Genomic DNA, 18,461 nt, shown 5'->3' with positions numbered 1-18,461 from the left:
TGAACCCCTGAACGGGCTGATTAGCCCAGTATCCCAGGAAGAGGATCAAGCGTGGGCTATCCCCCCAACTAATACCTATTCTACGAAGGCTTGGACACCCTTGGTCCTCCAACTAACTTCGATCACATTCACCTTTTCGCTAAGGGCATGTAATGGAAGGTTCCCTGCAGATAACCCAGGTAATTCTACTTTTGAAAGAAATGGGCAAACCTCCATTATTGATTACATAATGCTTAGTATGGGACTGTGGCCTAGGATTTTGGACTTTCAAGTAAAGAAACGATGTGAAAGTGACCACAATCCCATCGCTGTAACTATGGAGGGTTTTACTAGCTGCCTTTATCCCGCTAATGATTTAACTACCTTAGCTCCCCTGGTTACAGCCTGTGGTGGACGAAGAGTCAGATGGGAGAAGATCGCCCAATCTCAAAGGGATCTTAGTGCTATGTATACTGAGATCTATCCCCTTCTGGAGAAGTTTTTGGGTGAAGTTGCCTCGACAGAGGGCCATCTAGACCAGGATCTGATAGGATCAACCCATTTAGAACTCTGTGGTATCCTAGAGACCCACTTCTATCGGGTAACCAGGAGACAATCGGCACCCGTGAGGGGGAATAATACTTGGTATAATAAATCCTGCAGGGAAGCCAAGTCAATGCTTTTGACAACTCTCAAAAATGGCAATAAGCCACTAATTAAGGAAGCGAGGGCATATTTTAAGAAAATGACTGAAGAAGCAAAAAAAGAATGGGAAATAAGCAGATGGGGGGAGATCTCCTCTGCATAGAAGAACAGGTATTCAAGGTCATTTTGGAATCTGGTTAAAACCGGGTCGTCAAGCTCCCAGCAAGCAGTCCAACCTAATATTGGGGAAGAAATATGGCGTGGTCATTTTGAAGATCTATACGCCTCCAAGACACTAGCAGTAAATCATCCTCCCTCCCTCCCTAACGTTTTTATACCACATATTCAGGGGATGGCTCAAAAGTGCACGTTTAACGAAGTTAAAATGGCACTTAGTAAAGTCCTCCCAAATAAAGCTCCAGGCCTAGATAGGATCCCAGGTGATCTATTTAAGAGCGAGCCGGACATCTGGGTGCCCTATCTATATGGTCTTTTTAATGCAATTTTAGCTGGAATGCCGCTACCACTAACATGGGCGGGTGCCGAGATCATACCAATTCACAAAAAGGGCTCGCCCCTTGATCCGGCAAACTATAGGCCGATCAGCCTAATCGATGTCGCCCAGAAGATTTTTGCGCGTATTCTTTTAGGGAGATTGCAAACTTGGATGGGTGATTCTAACATTCTAACCCCTCTGCAGGTGGGCTTTAGAGCCAAAATGTCAACAGTGGACCAACTGTTTAGGTTACAGATGATTCACTGGAAATCCATTATTTTAGAAGGGGGCAGCCTTTATCTCACGTTTGTAGATTTAAAGTCTGCCTTCGATATGGTGGATCGCCGTCAGTTGTGGGAGCTGTTAAAAGGGATGGGAGTCCCTCTTTACCTATGCAACCTATTAGAGCGACTACATAAAGATACCTTTGCTAGAGTGAGGTTCGGACTAAATGGAGAACTTACGCTCCCATTCGGAGTAGAGAAGGGAGTGAGGCAGGGTTGCGTACTAGCTCCAACCCTTTTCTCTCTTTTCTTAAATGGGTTGGTTGAGGATATTTTGGCCCTAAGAGACAGACGCACCTAGGTTGGCGGGCAGGAAAATACCTGCATTAATGTTTGCAGATGATACCCTGCTTCTGTCTAGGACTCCCATGGGGATGGAAAGAATCCTGGATGGATTTGCTTCATTCTGCAGGAAAAGGAACTTAGTTATCAATGTGAACAAGACCAAATATATGGTCCTGCATGCAGACACTATAAACCGCCCCACGCCAAAACTAGATGGTCTGCACCTAGAACGGGTGAACATCTTTGATTATTTGGGCTTGACACTCAATAACAAAATGAATTGGGGGCCCCAGATCTCAAAAGTAAATCTAAAATTTGCACAAATAACTGGGGGAATTATAAAGATGCACAAAAATAGCCCATTAAAGTTGATTAGCCCACTGGTGGAGGTATACAAAGCCCAGGCGAGGGGGGTGGTGGCCTATGGCGCTGAACTATGGGGCCACAACACAGTACAGATTTTAACTAAGTCAGAAAACCAATTTTTTAGACAATTATTGGCACTTCCTATGAGCACTCCTATGCAGCCGCTCAGGATGGACCTGGGCATACAACCCATTGCGGATTTGGTCGCCTCAAGACCGGTAATGTATTGGCGCCAACTATGGAGTACTCCCGAACTTGTTAATTTTCGGGAGGAACTTAAATCTATTTTGTTGATCCCAAAGGCAGGCGCCATTTCCTGGCTAGCATTTGTAAAAAAATCGCTGAGGGGTATAGGGAGAGAAGATCTTTGGCTCACACCTGAGGAGTCGTGCCCTTTTCTTTCAAAAAAGTCTCTGGCAAAAACCCTGGAGGAACACAATCTGACTCAGGTCTTTCGATCAGCGAATAGCCCTAATTTGTCCTCGGTATTTCTCGAGGTAAAAAATGGCTATTGTTTTGAGCCTGCACTAGATTTGATCCACCCGGTTATTGCCAAGAAATTATATATACAATTTAGGCATGGCTCTCTTCCCCTCTTTTCGAAAACAAACAAATGGGCTGGTTTTAGTAGACAGTCCTGCCCAGGGTGTGGTGTTCACGAAGAATCAGAGGCCCATGTCATATTTTTCTGTCCAGCCTATAAAACCCCCCGTCGAAAATGGATTATCCAGCTTGCAAAAAACACGGGGGCTAGGAACTATAGAGACCTGTTTAGGTTGTTGAAGTACGACCCTTCTCCCTTATTTGTCACGGTGATTGCCAAATTCTTATTCTCAATGTGGTTAATCAGAAAACGATTACTACCACAATAAGGTAAATCCTGAGATACTACCCATCCTAAATATAGTGCCTTTTTTTTTTTCGTGTGGGTTTATGTGCTTGCTCGTATGTCCTTATATTTACATTTTTAATTCTGTATTATCCTTTTATATTTATTGTTCTTGTATCATTGTGATTTATGAACTTTTATGGCTGACAGCCGAAATAAAGTTTTTTCTGACTCTCTGACTCTGCTTTTGCTGCCTGCGGTCGGATGCTTGTTAGGGGTTCTCGGGCTCGCCCAATCTAAATACCTGTCCCTTGCTCCTAAGGTCGTTTGCTTTGTTTATTTTTTATCCATTGAGCCTCATCCTTTGATTGCTTTCATTGGGTGTTTGCCTCTGCTTTATCTTTCCATCCTGCCGGATCTTTTGCCCCCTTTCTCTCTTTACTTCCGTTCCACCCATCTCTATTTATATGTAATTACGTGTACTTCTGTTTCTTACCTGTGCATCCTCTTTCTTTACTTCAATGCCTCCCCCAATGACCATCTCTAACCATCTGTTTACTTCCATTCCTCCTCCTGTAGCCCCTTCACTTCCATCTGCCGTGGCTCCCCTTCGTCTCGTTTCACATCTATTGCTCTCCCCTGTGCTTTTCTTTCCTTTTCTTTGTCCACTTCCATCCCACCGCTCGGTCACTTATCTAAACCCAATTCTTCCGTTATCTTTAATCCCATTCCATCTCGCCAAAACTTCCCCTGTCTTCACCTTTACGTGCATTCCGTTCCCATCAGACTAAATTCTCCCCTCATGCTGATCTAGCAGTCCTCTCTTCACCATCTAGGCTTCTATCGCCACCCTCGTTCACTGACTGTACTTTGTCTCCCAGGAGTTGAGTTCCCTGAAGAAAGCGAGCGGTCATGTGGGCGCTATCTGCCAGCACCGAACGTGCACACCAGGGGCCGTGGATTCGAAAACACCACGGTGAAATGAAGTCATCACAGCACCCTCATGAGCCTTTCGTCCCCTCCCGCGTGCACGAGCTGACCCGCCGGTGACTCACGCGCCACACCCTCCCTGACCCTCAGCGGGTCACGCTCTGAGCCGAGACACGCGCCTTTATTCCCTAGTTCTACCCGAGCTGCGCTGTCTTCACAGCCGGGTGACTGATGCTGCAATGACTTCTCCACGGAGAATGCCTTTGAGGGCCCCAACCGATCACCGCCGCCTCTGGGGGTTGCTAGTTACACTGGGCTGTACACACCGCTCAACTGCCTCGTTGCATTGCTGACCCTTCTTTAGTTCAAGGCCTCTGTTTCTTAGCATGCACAAAGCAGACACTAGTATTTCTTCAGGTGTTTTTTAAAGCACCTTTTGTAGATTTATACAGTTTAAGTGCCAGGTCGTTCATAACAATACATTATCCCATCTTGGCTTTAGGGATAGACGCTCCACTGGGGAGGTGCACGTGTGTTCCTTTACATATAAACCAGCGCACTGTGTAAATTTCTCAGCAATCCACTTGTCTGAAACAGGTTATTCTACAGAAGTGTATTTCTGCTGCTGCCTCGAGTCTAAACTACCACCTTGTGGCAGTTCGGAAGTTAAAAAAATAAAATAAATTTCTGAATCGATTGTTTAATTAAGGGACTGGCATGAAATTATCAAGTTGGCAGCACCCAAACCCCATATAATTTGTTCTTCATGGACACCCCTGATTAGAAAGATTGATATAAGTTTATCTCCCTTTTTGACAAACCCCAACTGATTGAGTAGCTCTCCTTTACATCCACTCTCCTTATTAATCTCTTTTCCTCCCATCTTTTTCTTCTGAACGGGGAATCTGTTTTATAGGTGTGGGGCTATCGGTAGGGGGGACCTGTGATGGGCAGTACAGGATACACCCCCTAAAATCTTAGGTGGAAATTCCACTCCTTCCCTTCTACTCATTTATTCCCGCTATCCAAACAGAGCCCTGGCTCCTCTCCCAGGTTGCTCATGGTTAAGTGTAATCGCGTTGTACCTCTGTTAGGGTCTGCCATGTGATTGTTGCAGGTTTGGGGACTCTAGGTTTCCTCAGACATATTAACGGACAAACCACAACTATGTAGAGTATACAGTCCCCTTGTCTTAGTGTATAAAGTCAAAATTTATTTTTTATTTTAGTATCCATTTTTTGGGCTGGAGATTGAAGTCCTTTTTACATCACGTCATCCTGTATTGTATTGTATTGTATTGTAAATAACAATGCCTTGTATTTAGGTTTTAAAACCCAAAACATAACTAGAAGGCATTGTCATTTACAATGCCAATAGCTCAAAATCGTGTGAATGCGAGACCTATTGCATTGCAAATGCTTGTTTCAAATGCTGTGTGCACAAAAAGAGAATGTGTGGGGTATGTGCAACCGTTGGCCTCACGTCTGGCCGTCCCTTCTCACTTGTTTTACATCTGTAGATGGTTGATAATGTCCAATTATTTTTCTAATTTCACCAACATAGCTGCTATTAAAAACTCTATAACCAGATGTAAACCAGAAACAAACCGGGGGCGGCTTACTCCACCAGCAACACAAGGCATGCTGGGAAGCGCAATTTAATTTTAGTACCGCTCACAAACAGACTGAACCGATTAAGAAACCCCATCCTGCCTCGCAAGCAGCATACTTTGACTACTGTAACGTATTCCTCAGGGCCGTATTTACAGACTGCACACAGTATCCCAGATTTCTGGTCATATGAATGGAAGGAATTCAGACATTGTCTGAGCGCACACGCCATTCAGTTTTCTGGGTGGGAGGGTGGAGAAAGATGTAGAGGTTGATTAAAAAAAGATCTGCTCTGTTCCCGTGTGAAATTGTATTGCACCACTTATATTTTTTTTCAAGAAAAGTATTTCTTGTATTGTTTGACATTGCAGTAACATGAAGTAATAGCTTCCACAGCCTTGGAGGAATAGAGGGCATTTGCAAAACTAAGCAGAAATTACATTTGAAGAGAAGCCATTTCAGCCTGCCCACTCCTTGCGTTCTTTGAAAACACAGACTGTACGTGGTATGCAACTTTACCTTTGCTTACTCAAACTCTCTGTGCCTGTACCAGGCCTTTCTGAACTCATTTATGATGCCAGTTTCCCCCTAGGTATTATTTTATCCCTGAGCTATCCTCAGTCAACCTCCATCCACTCCTACTGAGTTTCTGTCGTCATATCCTGTCACGTACTTCTATGGTAAATGTTCCACTGATAAATGTTATAGTAAAACTATAGCTATCTCATCCCAAAGGAATCACTGAAAAGGAGGTGACTGTGTCCACTAGATTGATAACAATAGTTTCAATACTACAGTATGTTTTTTTTTTTTATTGGTACCTATGGGTCGATCCTTTGCATATCTTTGTTTATGTGCACAAACCCGTTGGGTCGTTGATTTTACAATTATATTTTATCCAGAAGATATTCACAAGTGATTCTGAAGTAATGATTGTTTTGTTTATTTATCTCATTCATTACCTTTTTCTTGTCTTTCCTTGTATCATGTTATGATCACTGTCTGTTTTGACATTAACTTTTACTTTGTAGCCCATTGTATGGCCCTGATGAAGAGACCTTGATGTCGTGAAACATGTGTTGGCCAGTTTTTGGTCAAAAAATGTAAAAAAAGATTTGAATGAAAACAATTATTTTTTTAAATGACCAATTTGTCTGTAGACCTCAAACTAAGTCTGATGCTCACGTTTGAGGTCTTACCCGTCTGATGATTAAAACCTCCAATTTCCCCTTTGTCTTTGTTATTTATTTGCAAATGATTGGCTCTCAGTTCAAAATGAAAGCGCAACATGGGGAGATTTTCCAAAAATAGCATTTGCAATGCAATAGGTCTTGCATTTGCAAAAGTTTAAGCTATTGGCATTGTCATTTACAATGCCAATAGCTCAAACTCTTGTAAATGCATGACCTATTGCATTGCAAATGCTGGTTACCACTAGCAATCTTTAAGCATGCATCATAACCACTGCTGCCTGTTTTTCAGGAGTACCCACTCCACCTCGACACACCCACAACATTACTGCTGGAAGAATAAAAGTGATAGAACAAAGACAGAACTTCAAAGCAAGAATACATACATGCAGTATCCGGATGACCAAGACGTTTCATATTAATGATCAATACTGCAACTTTACCCAGCGAGATCAGCGCCCGGTGAATTTCTTTCATCACGTTCCCATAAAGCTCCTTCTGCCATTCTTGTAAAAGATTCCAATCGTCCGGTGAGAAACTGCAAGAAGCATTGCCACAGGGAATCTGTGTCTGGAACAAAAACTGTTATGTTTCTATCTTGGCTGATACACTCTGTGTCCCTGTGTTCATCTTAAATAGATTGACCTTAACGTTAACTTTCCACTACATTCTTCGTCTTCTTTTTAATAGAAGCAGAGATGGATACACTTAAGACTGTTTCTGAAATTAAAAAGGCGTAATGAATAAACTGAATGGGAGGGGCTGAAGACCACTTTAAATATGAAGCAATAGATTAAATAATAGTTTTAACACTCAGTGCCTGATTATAAGTAGGTCATTAAAGGACAATCCCCTCACACACATCTATAAACAAGGAGGTGTTTATTGCATGCAGTAATTACAGTGGGCGATAAGGTTTTGCTCCATTAAATTTTGCAGATTCAATTTGCAGGAAATTAATAGGGAACATGAATTGCTATTTATCTGGGCATGTTAATACATGTGTGTATGCGCATAGGTTTATATTTATATGGTACTTGTACAGCACCAAACGGCAGAAGAGTTGTGTACAGGGTCAAAGGCAAGAATAAGGTCAACGAGTGATAAAAGCTGAGATAGTTTGTGTCTTGCTTCTATACTGTGATGTAGTGTTCTTAGTCTCCAGCCTGATGGTGTCCAGGCTGTGAGTGTGCCGAGTGACACCAGAGTTGGTGAGCTTGTCTGTAAAGTAAGCAGGGGTGTTATTCATTATGGCTTTGTGAATGATGCATCTGGTTTGAAGATGTTGAAGCCTGGCAAGTGGAGCCAATGTAATTCCATCTGGATGAGCTTGATACGGTTATGCTAGGTTACAAGTATTTATAGAGCGCACTATCAACCGTGAGGGTATCCTAACGCTATGCGAGTACTGGAGTCTAAACTGTCTCTAGAGGGGTTACTTCAAAAGACAAGTCTTCAGCCTACTACGGAACTCAAGAAGCGAGAAGGAGGCTCAGATGTGAGGAGGTAAGTCATTCTGGGCTTTAGTGGCAACGTGCACGAACGCCCGGCCCTTGGCTTTGTTTCTGTGTATGCATGGGATATGTACAAGTAGGAGTTGGACAGAACGGAGGAGTCTGTGTGGTTGGCAGAAGGTGATTCAGGTAAGGGGGAATAAAGATTTGTAGTGTCTTGAATGTATGTGTAAGGAGTCTGAAGTGAGGGCATATGTGTACAGGGACCCAGTGGAGCTCCCTGAGGTGTGGTGTGTGTGTGTGGGTCCAGTGTGGGAGTTTGAGTATCAGTCTTGCTGCTTAGTTCCGGATGGAATAAAGCCTTCTGGTTGGATGTTTAGAGATCCCGGCAGTGAGGGTGTTTTCGCAGTAAAGTTTGATGGTGACGAAGGTGTAGCTGACAGTCTTTCTGGTGTGGTAGGGGAGCACTTGTAGATCTTCATTACCATTTTCAGGGTGTGGGAGCACGATGCTGTGACGTCATTGCCTTGACTCTCTATGCTCAGTTAGTTGTCTATGATGATCCAGAGTTCCCTGGTGTTGTTGTTGGGTGAGGATGTAGGTCCCAGTTCGACGGCCACAAGTTGGAATTCCAAGTTAAGGTGCTGCGGCCGAAGATTACTACATCTGAACTGTCGGTGTTCAGCTTCAGATAGTTGGACTGCTTCCATTCGTCATGCAGGTGGTGATCTTGCTTCTTGTTTTAGGGGTCCTGTCTAAGAGGGAGATTATCAGTTACATTTCATTGGCGTAGGAGAGAATGTTGATGTTGTGGGTTTGCATGACTTTGTCCAGCGGGATCATGTATACGTTGAAAAGCGTGGGGCTGAGGGAACAGCCTTGTGCTACTCCACAGATTAGTTTGCAGGCTACTGGGGAATACAGTGCCAGGCTGCCAGCTTGTGTTTTCTCAGTTAAGAAGGAGCAGATCCAGTGGAGGGTGGTCTTTGGACACTAAAGTCATGCAGATGCATGATAAGGATAGGGTGTGAGATGGTGCTGAGAGCTGTCAAAAGATACAGGAGGATGAGGGACACAGATTCCCCTGTCTAGAATCATGCGGATGTTGTCTGTGGGGGCAATGAGTGCCAATTCCATGCTTTGGTTGAGCCTAAAACACTATTGAGTGATGTCAAAGGGTTGATGGTTGTTGAGGTGGTCAATGAGGAATAGATTGATTACCTTCTCTGAGACCTTGGCTGGGTATGGTAGGAGGGAGATGGGCCTGTAGTTGGAGAGTGGCTTCTTGAGCAGGGGAGTGACGGTTTGCAGGTGTCTGGGATATCGGCTAAGTCAGTGGAGGCACTGAGGTTGGTAGTTAGAACTTCGCTGTTAGGAAGGAGTCATTTGGTGAAGATGTGGTCTGGGCAGGAGTCGGCAGGAGCCCGAGTGGTCTGTCATATGGTAGTAGTTATTGAGTCTGGGTGATGGTGATCCAGGCAGTCAGTATTTGCTCCCCAGTCTCAGTTAGGAGTTGGGCGACCTGGGTGATGGGGTCTGGTTGCCGGCCAAAGTTTCCATAGATGGTGGCAATGTTGTTGCTGGGGTATTCAGAGTTTGCAGTAGGTAAGCTGCTGGCATGTTCAGGTTGAGCGTGCTGAGTATGGTGGTCCAGTCGGGTTCTGTGATTTTGTTCCAGATCCATCAGGCAGTTCCAATGAAGTGAGGTTTTGGGTGTTCTGGGATGTGAACGCTGAAGCTGATGAGCCCGTGGTCTGTCCAGGTCAATGGTACTGTATTGTTGACTGTAATGTAGCTGAGGGAAGTGTAAATTGGGTCCAGGAGATGACCAGCGGCATAGATCAGTCTGGTAATATGCTTGGGGAGCCCTAGGTTTCTGAGGGTCTGGAAGAGAGATGTAGAGTATGGGTCCGTGGGGTCTTCTAGGTGAAAGTTGAGATCTCTGAGGCGGATGAATGTGCTGGCATCGATGATGAGGGGCACAATGAAGTTTGTGAAATTGCACATGTAGTTGGAGCGGGTCTCAGAGGTCTGCATATAAGGGTTCCTAATAGGCTGAGGTTGGCTATGGTGTGAAGCTTGAAAGTGAAGTGTTCCATATAGTTGGCGGTGGAGTTCGTGGTGGTGAAGCAGAGGATTGTGTTCTTGAGTATGATGGCGCCTGTGCCTCTGGGCTTGCTCTGGAGGTCCTGCCTAACAATCTTGTAGTCATCTGAGATTGCTGTGGCAATGTCTGGTCCGAAGGTTCATTCATGTTGCCTTGAAAAAAATAAGAATGCTCAGCAAATGTTCATGTAGTAGGTCTCAGATCTCAGTAGTGTGCTTGGTGAGTGAAGGAGTGTTGAGGCTGTGTGATGAGATATCTTTGTGTTGCGCAGAGACTCAAGTATCATGGCCCTACTCACATTGCAGGAAATACCCTGGATCCAATTTTCACTATCAGTGATAGGATCATCTAAAACACCACCTCACTGCGTACAGGGACTGACCACTCCATCATAAACTTTGTAATCACCACAGCGCAAGACAACGCACCCACAAGCATCAACCTACCCAGCCATAGCTGGAACAAAGTAACAGAGGCAGACTGGCTCATCGCCCTCCAAACAGACTAACTCAACACCAACAATAACCTCGACAAGGACATCACCAATTTCATCAAATGGATCAAGAACTTTTCAGACTCTCTTGAGCCCATCAAAAGCAACAAACAAAGAAGAACCAACAAACAAGCCAGCTGGTAAACAGAGGACGTCCAAGAATCTAAACGCTACTCAAGCAGCTAGAAAGAAAATGGAGGACCAACGACAATGCAGATCCACCTACAAGGCCACACACTGAGACGCTAACACCAACTTCTGAGAGTCTCCAAAAGAAGGCCACTAACCCAACGATTAGAGGCAAGCTCCAACAGCTGCAAGGAGATTTTCACAATCATAAAAAGTTCACCACCCCGAGGTCAAAGCCAGCACCATCACTCTTTCACTGGAATTCGACGACAAGTTATCAAACTTCTTCCACAGCAAAATAGAAAAGTTCTACAGCAACTCCGAACAAAAATCAGACCCCAAATATCTGATCATCACCTAACCACCACAAAAAGAGACGAATGACTGAATGAATGGAAAACTCTCACCAAAGAAGATACTGCAGCAATCATGAAAACAGTACGCTCCGGGGTACCTACGGACCCATCTCTCCACCACATGTACATTGTGGGAGGTTCACCAATCAGCAGTGCTGTCGCTCACATCATCAACATCTCCATCATATCTGCCATCTTCCCAGAAGTCTGGAAACATGCATCAGTCAATGCCCACCTTAAAAACATTTTTTTTAATCAGCCAACCTCAGTGAGCTGAACAACGTCCATTCCTTCTCTCTGCTTTATTACCAGGCCTAAGTGATGGAGAAGGCCATCAACAGACAACTCACCAGCCACCTCGAACACTACAACCTACTGAAGCACACCCAATCAGGATTTAGGACAACGACAGCACAGAAACAGCACTCATCGTTGCCATAGACAACATCTGCACTATGCTGGACCTAGGAGAAGCCACAGCCCTTATCCTACTCAACCTCTCCGCAGTCTTCGATATAGTCTCCAACCACACACTCGACAGAAGACTCTACAAGATAGGTATTCAAGGACCAGCCCTCAACTGGATAGGATCCTTTCTCACAGAAAGGATAAAGAAATTCAGACTACCACCGTATAAATCAGAATCCAAGGAGCTGATCTGTGAAGGCTCTCTGGGTTCTTCACTCAGCCCAACCCTACATGACCCTGGTCACCAACATCATAGCTCTAAAGGCATCACCATCATATCCTACACCAATGACACCCAACTTCTCCTGTCTCTAACAGACAAGTCCACCATCATCAGAAGCAACTTCTCCAACTGCATTATCAACTCAGCAGACTGGATGACTCAACTCTGACAAGACGGAAGTACTGATCTTTGGGAACAAGAACTCTCCATGGGGCTTCAGGTGGTGGTCTTCGGAGTTTGGATAAACTTCTACCTTGACTGACCGTGTCAGAAACCTAGGAAGCATCCTGGATGACAACCTCAACATGGCATCGCAGGTCAATGCGGTCAGCTCCTCCTTCTTCCACATTCTTCTCAGGACTTCAAGATATTCAGATGGCTACCCCTGAACACCAGGCACACTATCATGCAAGCCCTCATCACTAGCAGATTACAGCACAGCAACGCACTCTACGCCAGGAGCTCCAACCACCTCCTACACTGCCTCCAGAATGCCAAAGTAAGACAAATCCTTGACCTCTCATGGTGTTCCCACATCTTACCACGCCTCAAAGAGCTCTACTGGCTCCCCATCCACAAATGCAGCCAATTCAAACTCCTCATGCATACATACAAAGTGCTGCACAATATCGGACCTGCATACCTGAATAAAAGCCTGCACTTCTACCAACCCACAAGACACCTGCACTCAGCCACATTCTCCCTCGCAAACTCCCCAACATATCCTGGCCTCCTCCTCACTTCTTGAATTCCACAAGAAGCTAAAGACATGGCTCTTCAAATAATTTCTGCAGGGTCTGACACCCAAAACTGTAATCTCACACCTACAGACTTACTCCACCACCTGGAAACCCTTACAAGTGATTATCTGAGCCATACAAATCTACCTAACATAATGGGGAAAGTAGAGATGAACGAAGAGACCTGCTCCTATAAGCGTAAAGAGTGCTCTTTCAGCAACACTCACATATCCGAGGGAAGACAAGCCATATCAGACTGACTTTTATTAAAATTATGTTCCTATTGACACCATCGGGTGCCAGGGGGATTCGTTTATGCTCTCCCAACCAGCATAGCTACCACATAGGTAGAGAAGTGTTCTCCGAGCCCAGAAGGGAGAATAACATCACCTACGTTGGTGGAAGTCGACTTCAGAATTCCCTGCCTTGCATCTGCAGGACAGGTAACAAAACAGGAAGCGCTGAGGGAATGGTACTTTATTCTAGCCCCTGGCTCTTGGGACTGGATAGCCACCTCATAGGTCAAGGAATGGGTCGAGGAAAAGGGACCTAGAGGTAATGGTGGAGACAGCCATAACAGCCTCAACTCCCAGCCTCAAATGTTTAAAAAGCTAGCCTCTTACCATCTACCTCCACCGCCTTCTGTGCGTCTCCCGGCCCTCTCCTCATGAGCCTCTGCTCCCAAATGGAAACTAAAGCCAGCACTGCACTGACAGGCTATTTGAGAGTGCTGATAGAGACGCCTGGAACGCCTACCCCTGTTCCTATATTACCATAGTGAATAACTAGATTTAGACTCAGCTACTCGTGATGGAGGCTGACAATGGCAGTCATACATAACAAAAAGGCATGTTATCCTGAGCACCATTCAGTATGTATTGTGAAATCGAAGTCCAGTCCGTCTTCTTTCAACTCCGATGTTTATTCCTGAGATATTTCCATCACTATTCATCCTTCCTTTACTCGTACAATCGTCTCCAGGTAGCAAAATAGCCAACACGTGTTTCGTCAGATATGATGCATCCGCATCTCTGACTTCATCAGGGCTTGTAAAATATCTCTCTATTTCAGAAATCTACTGCTTGAGATAGACTTCTATACAATCACTAATCTTCTGTAGTCCTCCATCCAGGATATACAAAAACCACAATATGATTTCTCTGACCCGAGTGGCAGAGAGTACTCCTCACTCGTCTTCCCGGCGTTTCCTCTGCGCCAGGTCAGTGCACTCCGCCAACTCTCAGGACAGTCGTCGAATGTTAGAGGATACCATACTCATGTTGCTTGCAAACAACATTTTTCCAAAGTACGAAAGAGTGTACAGTGTAGGTGCACCGGTGATCAAGGCACAAGCTGTGAAGGAGGAGGAGGAGGAGGAGAAACATGCTGCAGTTATGTGTCTTACTGGGGTTAAAAAAGCTGAATCAGTGAATTGTAACAGGAGTGAGTGCGAAATCTGTTAAAGAATACACCATTCAGGTAAGGATGTGTGTGTTAAGAACACTGGTGTGGGCAGTGGAACCACGAAGAGGTGCAGAGGTAAGGGAGTGTGTAGAGCTTCAGGAATAGGAATATATAGAATATGAGCGTTTAAGGTGGAGTTAAACCCTACCTGAAGTGACACGGGAATGGGGGGGGGTGAGGTAACCCTACTGAAGTGACACTGGAGTGAGGGTTAACTCTACCTGAAGTGACACTGGAGTGGGGGTCAACTCTACCTGAAGTGACACTGGAAGTGGGGTAACCCTACCTGTATTGACTCTGGGTGAGGCTAACCCTACCTGAAGGGACACTTTGCGTTAACCCTACCTGAAGTGACACTGCAGGGGGGACAGGGGGGCGGGGTAACCCTACTTGAAGTGACACTAGGGTCAGGGGGGTTATGCCTACCTAAAGTGACACTGTAGGGGGGTGTAACCCTATCTGAGGTGACACTGGCAGGGGGGGTTAACCCTACCTGAAGTGGCACTGGCAGGGGGGGGTTAACCCTACCTGAAGTGGTACTGGCAGGGGGGGTTAACCCTACCTGAAGTGGCTCCGGGGGAGAGGGAGTTAACCCTACCTGAAGTGACACTGGAGTGGGGAGGGGAGGGGTAACAGTACCTGAAGTGACACAAGGGGGGTTAACCCTACTTAAAGTGACACTGAGGAGTCAACCGTACCTGAAGTGACACTGAAGGGGGGGGGGGGGTTAACATACCTGAAGTAGACACTGAAGGGGGGGGGAGGAGGGGGGTTAACATACCTGAAGTGAAATTGGGGGGCGTTTAACCCTACCTGAAGTGACACTGGAGGGAGGGGGGTTTAACATACCTGAAGTGACACTGGAAGGGGGTTAACCCTACCTAAAGTGACACTGGAGGGGGGGGTTAACCCTACTTAAAGCGACACTGGAGGAAGGGGTGGTTTAACCTCACATGAAGAGACACTCCCATCCTCGTCGCCAAGTGAAGTAAGTTGACTTCGGTAGGAATGACAGCAGGCACTGCAGGTAAGGTAGGCGTAGATTTATTGAAGAGACATGGTGGGTAACATCCAACTCCCGGCTGACCGAACTCGTAACTGCCGAGTTCAAACCCCGCCAGGTTCCAGCCACAAGCATAGAACATTCTATGCTTCTAGAAGGCTACCAGGAAAGGACACAAAGGAAGGGTTAAATAAAAGACATACATTCAAGTGTAAACATTACAACATTAACCCTACCTGAAGTGACACTGGAGGGGGGGGGGGGGGGGGGTAACAGTACCTGAAGTGACACTGGGGGGGTTAACCCTACCTAAAGTGACACTGGGGAGTCAACCGTACCTGAAGTGACACTGAAGGTAGGGGGGGTTATCATACCTGAAGTGACACTAAAGGGAGGGGGTATAACATACCTGAAGTGACACTAAAGGGAGGGGGGTTAACATACCTGAAGTCACACTGGGTGGCCTTTTAACCCTACCTGAAGTGACACAGGAGGGAGGGGGTAAACCCTACCTGAAGTGACACTGGAGGGGGGGTTAACCCTACCTGTAGTGACACTGGAGGAGGGGGGGTTAACCCTACCTGTAGTGACACTGGAGGAGGTGGGGGGGGGGTTAACCCTACATGTAGTGACACTGGAGGAGGTGGGGGGGTTAACCCTACCTATAGTGACACTAGAGGACGGTTCACCTTACCTGAAGTGACACTGGAGGGGGGTTAACCCTACCTACAGCGACACTGGAGGGAGGGGGGTGGGTTTCAACTCCACATGAAGGGACACTAGAGGGGGTGTTAACCCTACCTGAACATGACACTGGAGGGGAGGGAGTTAACCCTACCATAAGTGACATTGGGGGGTTAACCTTAATTGAAGTGACATTGTGGGGAGGGTTAACCCTACCTGAAAGGGGTGGTGGTGGGGCGGGGTAACCCTACTTGAAGAAGTAACACTGAAGGGTGGTTAACCCAACCTGAAATGACACTGGGAGCAGAGGTACGCTGTCAACGGGGCACAGACAGTGATGAGTCCTCAGTACCGACAAACTATATCAAGCCGATCTCACCTCCATGGTACCTCGTGGGCGGCTCTTCACTGGGATCTTGCGATTACCGGCTGAATAAAAGCGAGTGAGTGATTGGAGAGAGGAGCCTGGAAGATCACTAAAACCTCTCCCTGCTGGGCACTGTGGCACTTACTGCTGCCTATGGCGATCTACTTACTGCGCATGTCCAGAAGATAAGTGTCGTGCATCAATACGCATGCTCGCAAGGTAAGTGCCATGTCTCACAGCGCATGCCTGAAAGCTAAGTGTTCTGTCTCACTGCGCATGCCCAGACAATAAATAACATGCTTACTACGCATGCCCGGGATATGTCGCGTATGCTCAGAGAGTAAGGTCACTCTTTGGGAAATAGATAATTTAAGGGGCAGTAGCATCAAGGGATCAAAGTACCTGGGCTGAAAGATTCAAAACGGATTCAGACATGAGATTTTCCTTTATTCTGAGTGATTGATATGTCACCTGTGTAGCGCCTAGTGGTATTAAAGCGCCTCCGGCCCAGCCACAGTCCTGAACAGTTGTTTACAGTACTGCTGCGGGAAGTTCAAAAAGACATTTTTTGGATAACAAAATACGTAAAGGGAGCTCAAACAGAGTGGGAGGTCTGAGCGACAGCGCGGCATGTTTATTCAGCTGGAGAGCGCTTTCCTTCGCAGGGGCCGCCGTGAGACGTTCCCGGTCATACCGCTGTCTCAGCACGTGGAAGCGCAGCGCGCGGCAGCATAGAGCGGGCTCGGTATCAGTGACCTATTCAGGAGCTTCAGCTTGAGGCATGTACAGGGCGGAGTCTGAGCGGGCAGTGTAAACGGCCCTGGGGCGTTAATTTCAGCTACCGAGCGATCTGGATTTTCTCATTATGATGGGAAGGAGAGGCGGCCTTTAGTGTTTTTTTTCATTCTTAAGCCACTGCAAGTTTTTGAAACCGAGGCTTTACCGTTTAGTTAGGGTCTTGGTCGGGGGTCCTTCTTTATCTTTCCGTGAACAGTAGGCACCTGCCCATTGTCATGATCTGGGGATTATTCACTGGATTTCATGGGCGCAATAAGGGAGGAGTCTTCCTATGCATTGCAAGAGGACCTTGAAGGGTTTCCCTTACGGATATCTAGTTACTCTTCATTCTGTAGGAATCTCTGTGTTCATGTTGAAGAGTTTCCACTTACCACTGTGTCATAGTGTGGACATCTGTCTTTCTCTCTCCTGTAGTATACCCGAGAGAATGGGTGTGTGGGCACAACACGAAGCCCTAATATCAGGGATCTCGATCTAGTTTGGATAATTTTTTCCCTCGGTGGTTGTCATCTTATCACCGTTGGCAGTGGTTTCTTTGTCCTTGAGCCCAGACTTAGAGGTAAGATTTGGTTTGTCTAATCTCTCTAATTAAGTACTATACACGTTTTTTTAAATATTTTTAATTGGCCTTTCTCCTCTATCCCATTGGGTGCTCTGCTGGTATTGGGTCAGTTGGGTTGACCCACCGTCACCCCTTCCCGTTAGCCCCCCCACTTCGCCTGACCTGGGACATTATTTTGCAACCCAACTAGTTACAGCCCTGCAAACTTAATTCAGCAACTATGGGTAGGATTTTTAGGTCGTTCAATGTCTTAGCGTAAAGGTGTTAGTGTTAGTCTATTTATTAGTTACTTACGTTTACAATCTTTATTTCTCTAAGACACTGTAGGGGAGCACTGGAAAACTATTGGATTGTTATTCGAACCTGACAATCTTTGGTTTCCCACACACTTGGGTAATTTCTTTCTGTAAGGCCATGTAGAGTTTGGATATGGGCACTTATTTGTGTAGGTCGTAACCTTTTTTGTTTTTCAACCTCTATCCTACCCATATATCGAAGCCACACTCTCTATTGCATATGAGTTTATTGTAGTCATGTCAGCCCTTCCTTTGTTAAAGATTTGATATTTTCTCTAGTTGTTCCCCCTGCCCTCCCTTACTTTTAACCTTTTTGGGCCGTGAAGAAGGTGGTAGATTACATTTGGATTTCACACCGAAACTCGTGTTGGTGCCTTAAGACTGAACCCGGTGATACCACTTCTGAACTGGATTTGTTGCATGTGCTGTCACAGAGACAGTAGGCCTGCTCCAGGCATACCCCACACGATAGACATAAGAAAAGTTTCCACATTTTATCATCTTTGCAGGTTATTGATTGGTCTACCATAGCTTTTGGCTGACGGGAGATTTACTTTTTTGCTGCACCTTATTTTTGCCGGCTACAGAACTCTGTGCCTTTTACCGCTGCCAGCCAGTAGTAAAGTGATTGTACTCCTCCTTTGGACACTGTAAAATTGGTATACAACTGATTGGTTTGTTTAATTTCCTATAGGTCCCTAGT

At 45.8% G+C, this 18,461-nt stretch overlaps 1 protein-coding gene and 1 long non-coding RNA gene across 4 annotated transcripts in view; one reads left to right on the top strand and one right to left on the bottom strand.

Annotated features, from left to right (window-relative positions):
• LOC146869539 (uncharacterized) overlaps positions 1–7,063 on the top strand; it is a 159,043-nt gene extending 151,980 nt beyond the window's left edge. The window contains exon 3 of the long non-coding RNA XR_014961430.1: positions 6,907–7,063. This is a non-coding gene — a long non-coding RNA (uncharacterized LOC146869539). The remainder of the gene's footprint in view (positions 1–6,906) is intronic.
• LOC146869538 (uncharacterized) overlaps positions 1–16,281 on the bottom strand; it is an 88,169-nt gene extending 71,888 nt beyond the window's left edge. Inside the window, exons 1-2 of one of the 3 annotated variants that reach the window (XM_085604417.1) lie at positions 16,115–16,281; positions 7,058–7,184 (exon numbers count right to left, since the gene is read on the bottom strand). In XM_085604417.1, the coding sequence (XP_085460543.1) occupies positions 7,058–7,184; positions 16,115–16,120 (133 nt within the window). In that variant the 5' untranslated portion in view covers positions 16,121–16,281. The remainder of the gene's footprint in view (positions 1–7,057; positions 7,185–16,114) is intronic. The other 2 variants (XM_085604479.1, XM_085604561.1) reach the window with 2 other exon arrangements.
• Positions 16,282–18,461: the final 2,180 nt, after the last annotated feature.

Source organism: Triturus cristatus, chromosome 1_1 (genome assembly GCF_964204655.1).
Source record: "Triturus cristatus chromosome 1_1, aTriCri1.1, whole genome shotgun sequence".
Lineage (NCBI taxonomy): Eukaryota > Metazoa > Chordata > Amphibia > Caudata > Salamandridae > Triturus > Triturus cristatus.
This window is presented reverse-complemented; position numbering and strand designations above follow the sequence as displayed.